The 11,036-nt window shown below is 46.6% G+C and overlaps 2 protein-coding genes across 4 annotated transcripts in view; both read right to left on the bottom strand.

Moving 5' to 3' along the window:
* The window catches only part of GCN1 (GCN1 activator of EIF2AK4), a 65,487-nt gene extending 60,949 nt beyond the window's left edge, over positions 1-4,538 (bottom strand). For all 3 annotated transcript variants that reach the window (XM_047762773.1, XM_047762772.1, XM_047762771.1), the window contains exon 1: positions 4,486-4,538. In XM_047762773.1, coding sequence (XP_047618729.1) covers positions 4,486-4,503 — 18 coding nt within the window. In that variant the 5' untranslated portion in view covers positions 4,504-4,538. The remainder of the gene's footprint in view (positions 1-4,485) is intronic.
* Positions 4,539-5,604: 1,066 nt separating this feature from the next.
* RPLP0 (ribosomal protein lateral stalk subunit P0) lies at positions 5,605-10,385 on the bottom strand. Its single transcript, XM_047761479.1, has 8 exons — positions 10,326-10,385; positions 9,971-10,072; positions 8,881-9,056; positions 8,693-8,780; positions 8,409-8,555; positions 8,118-8,303; positions 6,676-6,816; positions 5,605-5,841 (listed from the first exon to the last, which is right to left on the bottom strand). Exons 2-8 carry the CDS (start codon positions 10,022-10,024, stop codon positions 5,677-5,679), a joined length of 957 nt encoding a protein of 318 aa, XP_047617435.1. The 5' UTR covers positions 10,025-10,072; positions 10,326-10,385; the 3' UTR covers positions 5,605-5,676.
* Between the last annotated feature and the right edge of the window lie 651 nt (positions 10,386-11,036).

Consider the following 11,036-nt stretch of genomic DNA (forward strand, 5'->3'; position numbering starts at 1 on the left):
CTCCAGAGATGCTGGAGATCCCACTGCACCACAATGCGAACTCCTGAAAAGGGCTTTTCAATCCTCCTAACTTAGCTCCTCCCCACTCAACCTGACTTCTAGAGGTTAGCTGATACCACCAATTCCCTCCTGCCAGAGATTGCAATGTAAATCAGGCTGGTTGTCAACTTTCCTAACTGTTGGCTTAGGATTCATTTTCCCTGGGTCTGCCAAATCTCTTACCACTCATCACTTTCTGGTTTCCAAAAGTTTGCTGCTGGCATCTGCTCCCCACTCTTCCAATTCTTATGAGATTATTTTTTTTTTATACACTTTACTAGGTTTAGTGAGGCTTGAGGAGACAGCAAAAATAGATGCATGTATATTATATAATCCAGCCTCTACCCAGAATCCCCACATAGCTGTCCTTCCATGCTAATATTAAATTCCTGGCTATAGTTTCCCCCCCTGAAGATGAAAGAGCCTTCCAAGTTTAATCAGAAAATGAATGTTAGGAGTTCCTGTCGTGGCTCAGTGGTTAATGAATGTGACTAGCATCCTTAAGGATGCAGGTTCAATCCCTGGCCTTACTCGGTGGGTAAAGGATCTGGCTTTGCTGTGAGCTGTGGTGTAGGTCGCAGATGCAGCTCAGATGTGGCATTGCTGTGTCTGTGGTGTAGGCTGGCAGCTACAGCTCCGATTCAATCCCTAGCCTGAACACCTCCCTATGCCATGGGTGCGGCCCTAAAAAAAAAAAAGAAAATGTATGTTACCAACACGGGATCCTGTCAGAATAAAACTGAGGAAGAGCACACTAAGATCCTTCAGAGAAGTCGTTTTTTGGTGAGATGAGATACAAACAGCGTTAAAGTTCACAGGTTTCTCTCTAGAGTAACACTGTTCAGGAGAACTCGCTGAGATAATGAAAATATTCTTCTGCACTGTACAATGCAGTAGCCACCAGCCACACAGGGCTACCTGTGCACTGAAATGTAGCTAGTGCAACCAAAGAACTGAATTATTATTATTATTCTTTTTTTTTGTTTTTTTGTCATTTTAGGGCTGCACCCATGGCACATGGAGGTTCCCAGCCTAGGTGTCTAATTGGAGTTGTAGCTGCTGGCCTACGCCAGAGCCACAACAACACCAGATCCAAGCTGCGACTGCAAACTGCACCAGAGCTTGCGGCAATCCTGGATCCTTAACCCACTGAGCAAGGCCAGGGATGGAACCTGCAACCTCACAGTTCCAAGTCAGATTAGTTTCTGCTGCACAACGACAGGAACTCCTTTTTTTTTTTTTTGCTTTTTAGGGCCACACCCACAGCATATGGAAGTTCCCAGAGTAGGGGTCAAATTGGAGCTATAGCTGCCTATCTACGCCACAGCCACAGCCACACGGGACCTAAGCCATGTGTGCAACCTACACCACAGCTCACGGGTGTAAGGCAACAACGGATCCCAACCCACTGAGCAAGGCCAGGGATTGAACCCACATCCTAATGGATACTAGTTGGATTTGTTTCTTCTGTGCCACAATGGGAACTCCCTTGAATTTTTAATCGCATTTAATTTTAACTAACTTAAACAGCCACTTGGCTATTAATTAAATTAACTGGCTACCATACCGAACAACATAGCATAGGTTTTTTTTTTTGCATTTGAGTTTTAAAGTTACACATTCAGGGGTGGTTTGGGAGCTTGGGGTTAATAGATACAAACTATTGCCTTTGGAACGGATTAGCAATGAGATCCTGCTGTGTAGCACTGGGAACTATGTCTAGTCACTTATGATGGAGCATGATAATGTGAGAAAAAAGAATGTGTACATGTGTGTAACTGGGTCACCGTGCTGTACAGTAGAAAAAAAATTGTATTGGGTAAATAACTATTAAAAATAATAATAATAATAATTTAAAAAGTTATACATTCAGCATGTATTCTCCCAAGCCCTTTCAAAATATCCAACAGCCATTGCATCAAAAAGAATAAAATTTTTTAAAAATTCAAAATTAAAAAAAAAAAAACAGAGTTCCCATAGTGGCACAGTAGTTAACGAATCCGACTAGGAACCATGAGGTTGCGGGTTCGGTCCCTGCCCTTGCTCAGTGGGTTAACGATCCGGCGTTGCCGTGAGCTGTGGTGTAGGTTGCAGACGTGGCTCGGATCCTGCATTGCTGTGGCTCTGGCGTAGGCTGGTGGCTACAGCTCCGATTAGACCTCCTAGCCTGGGAACCTCCATATGCCGTGGGAGGGGCCCAAGAACTAGCAAAAAGACAAAAACAAACAAACAAACAAACAAACCCTAGGAATCAATCTAAGGAGGCAAAAGACCCATCTGTACTCTGAAAACTGTAAGATGATGATGAAGGAAATGGAAGATGACACAAATAGATGGAAAGATATGCCATGCTTTTGGATTGAATCAATACTGTCAAATGACTCTACTACCCAAGGCAATCTACAGATTCAATGCAATCTCTATCAAATCACCAATGGCATTTTTCACAGAACTAGAACAAAAAAATTTTAATTTGTATGGAAACACAAAAGAGCCCTAAGAGCCAAAGCAATCCTGAAAAAGAAAAACAGAGCTGCAGGAATAAGGCTCCCTGGCTTCAGACTATACTACAAAACTACAGTCATTAAAGTCACGGTACTGGCACAAAAACAGAGATATAGATCACTGGAACAAGACACAAAGCCCAGAAAAACCCCAAGCATATATATGGTCAACGAGTCTATGACAAAAGAAGCAAAAACATACAGTGGAGGAAAGACAGTCTCTTCAAAAAGTGGTGCTGGAGGAGTTCCCATCATGGTTCAGTGGTTAATGAATCCGACTAGGAACCATGACGTTTTGGGTTCGATCCCTGGCCTTGCTCAGTGGGTTAAGGATCCGGTGTTGCCATGAGCTGTGGTATAGGTGTAGGTCGCAGACGCAGCTCGGATCCCACATTGCTGTGGCTCTGGCATAGGCCGGTGGCTACAGCTCTGATTAGACCCCTAGCCTGGGAACCTCCACATGCTGCAGGAGTGGCCCTCAAAAGGCAAAAAGACCAAAAAAAAAAAAAAAAAAGTGGTGCTGGGAAAACTGGACAGCTACATGTAAAAGAATGAGATTAGAACGTTCTCTGACACCATACACAAAAATAAACTGGATTAAAGACCTAAATGGCATAAGGTCAGACACTATAAAACTCTTAGAGGAAAACACAGGCAGAACATGCTTCAGGACATAAATCGCAGCAAACATCTTTTTTGATCTACCTCCTAGAGTAATGAAAATATAAATAAATGGGACTTAATTAAACTTAAAAGCTTTTGCAGAGCAAAGAAAACCACAAAAAATACAAAAGGACAACCCACAGAATGGGAGAAAATCTTTTCAAATGAAGCAACCACCAAGGGATGAATCTCCAAAATACAGAACGACTCATGCAGCACTGTATCAAAATACGCAACATACTAAGCTTTTCTTTCCAACATTCACTATGACAAACTTGGAACAAATTACCAGCCCTTCCCTTGCACAGGAAACTCGAAATACGCATCTCTTGAACACTCAAGTTAAAGGCTCACTCTGTGGACTCAGGAGCTCCACATCAAAATCAATTAATCGCCTTACTCTGGATACCCAAGTAAGCCAAGATATCTTTCAAAGCCTGGTTTCTTTTTTCCAATATTGTCTTTTCACCCTAAAACACTCACAGCTACAAAGGAGGAAAAAGGGTTCCCCAGCCCTTTCCTGTACTATGAGGTACAGGAGATAACACTCAGGGTGACATGTGGTCGAGGAAAAAGGGTTTCTTTCCCAGCCCTCCCCTGAACTATGAGGTACAAGAGATGACACTCAGAGTGACATGACTCTTACTGAGTTGTGACAGTTCTTTCATCTAACGCTAGACCCAATAACAACCATCGACATTTATGAGACCCTACTTAATTGCACTGACTCCTCACAACAACCCTAACTACAGGTACTAATTTAGCCCTATTTTATGGATGAAAAGATTTTGAGACTTGGAAGGGTTAAGAAACTTGCCCAGCATCTCATAAAAACTGAGACTCAAAACTCAGATCTGTATGAATCCAAAGAATATGCTCTAAGTCCTGGCGCATAGTAGGTGCTCGAGAAATACTTGATGAATATAAAGTTTAAGCAAGAGTTGTCGATGGCCCGGGCTCAATGCCGGAGGGCTTTGGAGAAACCGAGCGGAGACCCCGAAAGGGGAACTTTGGAGACTCTGGGATCGGGGAGGGCCCACCACTCTCCAGCTGCCGAGGCCCAGGCCAGAATCTCTCCTCGAGCCCGCGGCCGGTCAGCGCCGCCCGGGGCGGGACGAACCCGGGTCCATGAGGGGTCGGCCCGAGGAATTCCCGGGTCTGCCCCCTCCACAGCCGCCGCCTCCCTGCCCCCTAAGCCAGCGGCACGAGCAGTCCCGCCCGACAGCCGCCGTCTGCACCCAGTGGTTGGCCGCGTTGGTCTCTCAGCCGCCCGCCTCACCTGCGTGTCGGCCGCCATCCTGCCAGCGCTGACTCCGGAACGGCTTCCGGAGCGCTTCCGGGTCACAGCGCGGGCCCACGCGGCAGGGCGAGGCCGGGAAAGGGTTGGGACCCGGGGCCGGGGGCCTGGCGCCCCCGGGCGGGACGGCGGCCGCAGCCACTCGGGCTTCGAGGCGGGCACGAGTCCGGACGCCTGGGTGCGCTCCAGATTTTCAAAGCCTCCTCTCCAGGGACCTTAGCAGCCCGGCCTCGTGAGATGAGGGTCCCTGAGGGCTTTTAACACGGTGAGACCAGCCTGCGGCTCCGACCCACGAGTGCGCAGGCCCAGCCGACACACTCCTGAGTGAAGATCATTGTAGAAAAGTAGTTCCTAGGTGTTTCCTAGAGGAGTTTCCTTGACGACGGGAACAAAACTTGGTGAAAAGGCTGAGAGCAAACAATTGTCTTATCCTGCTAGAGCTTACACCCCAGCGTTGGACAAATGTGAAGTTTGGAAACAGTAGTAGTCAGCAGATTCTGGAACTGAGAGCCTGGCCTGCCCTGGGACAGCTCCCTAAGCCAAGCCCACAGAGTGGTGAAGGTTGGTGGGGAACGTGCCTCACCGCTCAGTTTATTACCCGGCACACACACCTGCCAACCTTCCCTAGCTTAAAATACCGCGTGCACTGCACAGTTGTCTGTTAGCAGTGTCTCAAACTTTAGAGACCTGGTTACAACTAGCACACTTACATCATGACTCAATACAAGAAGTCAAATGTAAGATTCACAACAAAACACCTACCCTTTCAGTGGGAGATGCTTTCTCTCCTTTAATGGTCACCACTAAACTCACCATGAATTGGATCACCACTGTTTGAAAAACCCTGAGTTTCTTTTTCAATACTAATCCTATTCTGAAAGTATCGTAGAGCAACCCAGGCTAGTGGCCTGATGGTCATAGAAACAATTCTAGTTTAATAAGTTAAATCTGGGTCTAGAAAAAATATAGGATGCTAAGAGAGTAGTACTTCAAGATACCCAAATATCAACTCCAAATAAAGCTCTTAAAACTTTATCATGGCTTTTTAGTGTCTGGCATACAGCACCATAACCTCAGTATGAACAAAATCAAGAGTTCAGAGACTTTTAGAAGTAAGCCTTTATTTCTTTGTTTCACAAATAAAGCTGGCTGACTTGGTTGCTTTTTGGTAATTTAGTCAAAGAGACCAAATCCCATATCCTCGTCCGACTCCTCCGACTCCTCCTTTGCTTCAACCTTGGCTGGGGCCGCAGCAGCAGCAGCAGGAGCAGCAGTGGTGGCTGCAGCCACAGGGGCAGCAGCCACAAAGGCAGATGGATCAGCCAAGAAGGCCTTGACCTAAAACAAGGGGAAAAATCATGTCAAAATGGTCTACAACCCTACTACCCACAACCCTTCAGCCTTGGCAGAGCTCTAGTTTTAAGGGCCAAACTAGTGAAGCCTTCCCCTGGAAGTATCCAGGCAGGGCTACTTGGGTATGGCCTGGTAAGCTTAGACCCAACTCTTAACTAACCCTTCTAGAGGACACACCTCCCCTGGCTCAAGCATACAGTTGGCCCTCTGCAGCCACAGATTCCACATTTGCAGATTCAACGAGGATGGAAATTTGGAGAAAAAAAAATTCCACAAAGTTCCAAAAAGTAAAACTTGATTTTGCCGTTCATAGGCAACTCTTTACATAGCACTTATACTGCATTAAGTATTGTGAGTAATCTAGAGTTACATCGTTTTATATAAAGGACTTAACACTAGTGGATTCTGGTATGGGGGGGTGGATTAATCCCCCTAAGGTATTGAGGAACTATACTCTTAAAAATCTGGGGAGTTCCTTTTGTGATGTAGCGGAAATGAATTGACTAGGAACCATGAGGTTGTGGGTTCGATCCCTCGCCTCACTCAGTGAGTTAAGGATATGACGTTGCTGTGAGCTGTGGTGTAGGTTGCAGATGTGGCTTGGATTCTGCATTGCTATGGCTGTGGCGTAGGCCAGCAGCTACAGCTTGGATTAGACCCCTAGCTTGAGAACCTCCATATGCTGCCAGTGTGACCCTAAAACGACAGAAAAACAAAAAACAAAATTTAAAAATCTGCTACACAAAAGCATTAACTCAGCAGACAGCTATTTATCCTCCTGCTGTCAGCTCTACTGTGGTCCTGGTGGATTCCTTTTACCTTTTCAGCAAGTGGGAAGGTGTAATCAGTCTCCACAGACAAGGCCAGGACCCGCTTGTACCCATTGATGATAGAATGGGGTACAGATGCAACAGTTGGGTAACCAATCTGCAGACATACACTGGCAACATTGCGGACACCCTATGGAAGGAAAGGGAGGGGGAAAAAAAATCACACTTTAAATGGAATGTCATAGAGACAACAAAGTCCAAACTCAACAGCAAATAAGACTTGCTAGGTTAGCATCTTAGCCTCACATAGGACACCTCACCTCCAACAAATGCTTCTGGCAGGGAAATTCAGACTCAGTAACTTCAAAATGCTTTTTGCTCTTATTCTCAACACAGACATTTCCTTTACCGTAAGAATCACACTTACTTCAAAAGCCACTACTTTGTGAAAATGTAACTATTAACTTGTGTTCCAAAGAAAGAAAACACATTAAATTGCAAACATGAATTTCATCTACTAGAGAGATTTCCAAAAACTAGTTGGTGTTTATATTTATAATGGCAATGTTTCATTTGCCTAAGAAAAAATGAACTATATCTCCTATCACCTTAAAACTAGAAGATACGAGAGTTCCCATCGTAACGCAGCAGAAACAAATCAGACTAGGAGCCATGAGGTTGCGGGTTTGATCCCTGGCCTCGCTCAGGGGTTAAGGATCTGGCGCTGCCGTGAGCTGTGGTGTAGGCTGGCAGTTGTAGCCCTGATTAGACCCCTAGCCTGGGAACCTCCATATGCTGTGGGTGCAGCCCTAAAGTTAAAAAAAAAAAAAAAAAAAAGGTGTATTAGCAGCAAAAATAAGTAAGACTATCCCTGCAAGAGTCTCTATCCTCCCAAGACGGGGTACTTGACAACATTCATCCATTAACTACCTCATTTTTCTCATTCTTCCTTTCACTGATTGACTCTATTCGAAATCTCATGTCTTATTACAGGCCCTAGCATAATAGCCCTTACTGTGTGCCCAGCACTGTATATTCATTAATTTGTTAAATCCTTCATCAATTTTATACTGTTCTTGCCATTTTACAGATGAGGAAACTGAGATAAGAGATTAAACTGTCCTTGATTATTACACTGCAAGCCAGCCGCATGGCCAGGATTCCCTCTGAAGCTAGACATGCTCTCAGCTATTAATGTAAGAAAGGCCTGGAGGAGTTCCTATCATGGCTTAGCGGAAAGGAATCCGACTAGGAACCACGAGGTTGTGGGTTTAATCCGTGGCCGCGCTCAGTGGGTTAAGGATCTGGCGTTGCTGTGAGCTGTGATGTAGGTTGCAGACATGGCTCGGATCTGGTATTGCTGTGGCTGTGGCAGAGGCTGGCAGCTGTAGCTCTGTTTAGACCCCTAGCCTGGGAACCTCCGTATGGTGCGAGTGCAGCCCTAAAAAGGAAAAAAAAAAAAATGAAAGGCCTGGAATGGGGAGCCTGTACCTCCAGGAAGCGAGAATGCAGAGTTTCCTCGGTGATGTCAAGCACTTCAGGGTTGTAGATGCTGCCATTGTCAAACACCTGCTGGATGATCAGCCCAAAGGAGAAGGGGGAGATGTTCAACATGTTCAGCAACGTGGCTTCACTGGCTCCCACTTTGTCTCCAGTCTTAATCAGCTGCACATCACTCTGAAAAACAAGGTAGGTGACAGTTAACCCAGACATCCAGCAGGTCCACAGCAACCAAGCCCCCGCCACTTGCCTGGCTGGCACAGGCAAGCCAGGCCCACTCACCAGGATTTCAATGGTGCCCCTGGAGATTTTAGTGGTGATGCCTAAAGCCTGGAAGAAAGAGGTCTTCTCAGGCCCCAGACCAGTGTTCTGGGCAGGTACAGTGACTTCGCATGGGGCTATGGCACCAGCACGGGCGGCAGCTGGCACCTGAACAAAAAGGACAAACAATGAGAAAACTTCTTTCCACAGCTACAACCTGAAAAAGATTGTCTTCTTTTTTTCTTGCTTTTAAGGAGCCAAAATTAATGATAAGGCCTCTTCAGCCAAACTGATTCTCCCCTCACCTTATTGGCCAGTAGCATGTCCCTGATCTCAGTGAGGTCCTCCTTGGTGAACACAAAGCCCACGTTCCCCCGGATGTGAGGCAGCAGTCTGCAAAGATAAGTTTACAAGAGATGGTCAACTTTGAGCACCATTCTTCTCCAGGAAAAGGGAGAAGGATGGACAAAGATGCCCAGGAGGAATGACTGACTTCTCCAGGGCTGGGTTGTTTTCCAGGTGCCCTCGGATGGCCTTGCGCATCATGGTGTTCTTGCCCATCAGCACCACGGCTTTCCCGCGGAGAGACATGCGGATCTGCTGCATCTGCTTGGAGCCCACATTGTCTGCTCCCACAATGAAGCATTTCGGATAATCATCCAGAAGTTGCTGCCCAAACAAGCCAGACACAAGCAATGTTAACAGAAGGAAAAAGAAAGGATCAAGAAAAACCAAATCCCACAATCTCAAGTTTCCGTTTCACCCACTCCCTTTTGTGCTTTTCAAATGTCTGAGGTTAAGACAATTCCTCCTACTAGCAGGCACCTGAGCTGTGAGAGCCAGATTTGCCTAAGATTTGCTTGTGGGGTATGAATGGTAAGATCATGTTTCTACATTCAACCCAAAGGTTTAATTGTAGCTTCCATTCTTAATTTTTCTCAATTAAGACATGTTTCTGATCCACTAAAATGGCTGCATTAACAACAAAACCCAGTTTTGAAAATACAAAGTAAGGCAAACACAGCAAAACATTACTTGTAGAATTTAGGTTTTGAGTATGGATCATTGAAAAATTCCTTTAAGTTTTTTGTCTCAGAACCATGAAAGATGGAAAACATAATGGACTAAGGTCCACAAAGCTGCCTAAAGCCTAAAGAGCAGCATGACCTGATGATCAACAATTCTGGGCAGAGAAGACACACCTCAAGGCCACCCAAAAGAAAACACTCACTGAATTAGTTTCTTGACAGGATCTAAATCTGCAGCAACTTGCCTCTTTATAATGAATCATTCAGTGCCTCAGACTTCCCCAAAGATGGATACAAAAAAGTAAAAGTATGACCAGAGCTCTTTAGAAGTAATCTTAACAGCCATTTAACCTACCTGAGCCTGTTTATCTGCAACACAAGGAAGCAGAGGAACGCTGACCTCAGGAAATTATTAAGATTAAAGAAGACTTGCCTAAAACGACCTAACTTGATGGTTGGCCACCTGCAGGCACTCAGCACCTGGCCGCTGGTTGTCCCTATTACTGCCCCGGGCGAGGCAGCACAGTGGGCGGCCGAGACCTACCCCGCACTTACGATTATCTTAAGGAAGTAGTTGGACTTCCAGGTCGCCCTGTCTTCCCTGGGCATCACGGCGGTGCGTCAGGGATTGCCACGCAGGGTTTAAAGACGATGTCACTGAGAAAAAAAGAGAAATTCAGCATACTCCAACACGCGTCCCCACGGAGCGGCGGGCTCCAAGCCCGAGGCCTAGGGGAGGAGACCACTCTCCGGCGCCCGGCGGCCCGAACGGGCCCTGGACTTGCCGCCGGCGGAGCCCCAGGCCAAAGATGCCTGGACCCCGCGGCCCCCGAGCACCCCCGAAAATATACCCGAAAGCCCCATCTCTCCCGCCGCCAGTCCCCTACGCTACCACAGCGGACGAACAGACCTCACACGAGGACGCCTGGCGAGAGGAGGGCTGTGCGCCGGCACGAGTCTTTTATATGTGAACAAAACAGCCAATCCAAAGCCGCAGACAGAGCCCCCGCCTATTGGCTGGCTTCAACGTCTGTCTGGAGAAGCCGGGTTGATCTATGCAGCCATTGGATGGTATCGCTGCCACTCCAGCCAACGGGAAGCTGCCTTTAAACACGGTAGCTAAAGAAAGCACTGCTGTGTGTGGAAGGAGGTGCTTCCCTCTGCTGGGCTGGAGCTGTTCTCGTGTAGAAGCTAGAGTTTGCGACCTGAGTGTACGTTTCCTTCTGTCACCTGGCCAAGTCGCAAGCTGAAGAGTATGACGTGGAGCTGAGAAATAATTGTACATGGTTGAGAAGCAGAATGGTTTCTTGTTTCTTCTACAGTTCTTCGCTCTTTGGAAACAAAGGGATGCTTTAAAACCTAAGTCTCAGAGTTTCCATTATGGTTCTACGGGTTAGAGACCAGACGTAATCTCCGTGAGGATGCCGGTTCCATCCCTGGCCTCGCTCAGTGGGTTAAGGATCCGGCTTTGCAGCAAGCTGCAGCGTAGGTCACAGATGCGGCTCGAATCCGCAGCTGCACCTCCCCATTCTTTTAAGAAAAATAATAATAATATGGAGTTCCCGTCGTGGCTCATGGTTAACGAATTCGACTAGAAACCATGAGGTTGCGGGTTTGATCC

This window comes from Phacochoerus africanus, chromosome 15 (genome assembly GCF_016906955.1).
Source record: "Phacochoerus africanus isolate WHEZ1 chromosome 15, ROS_Pafr_v1, whole genome shotgun sequence".
NCBI classification, from domain to species: Eukaryota; Metazoa; Chordata; class Mammalia; order Artiodactyla; family Suidae; genus Phacochoerus; species Phacochoerus africanus.

Coding starts and splice junctions, on each gene's coding strand:
- RPLP0 (XM_047761479.1), bottom strand. CDS start 10,024: ATGCCCAGGGAAGACAGGGCGACCTGGAAGTCCAACTACTTCCTTAAG. Junction 8,781..8,880: donor AACAACCCAGCCCTGGAGAA/GTCAGTCATTCC, acceptor TTATCTTTGCAG/ACTGCTGCCTCACATCCGGG. Junction 5,842..6,675: donor CCTTCCCACTTGCTGAAAAG/GTAAAAGGAATC, acceptor CCCTTGTTTTAG/GTCAAGGCCTTCTTGGCTGA.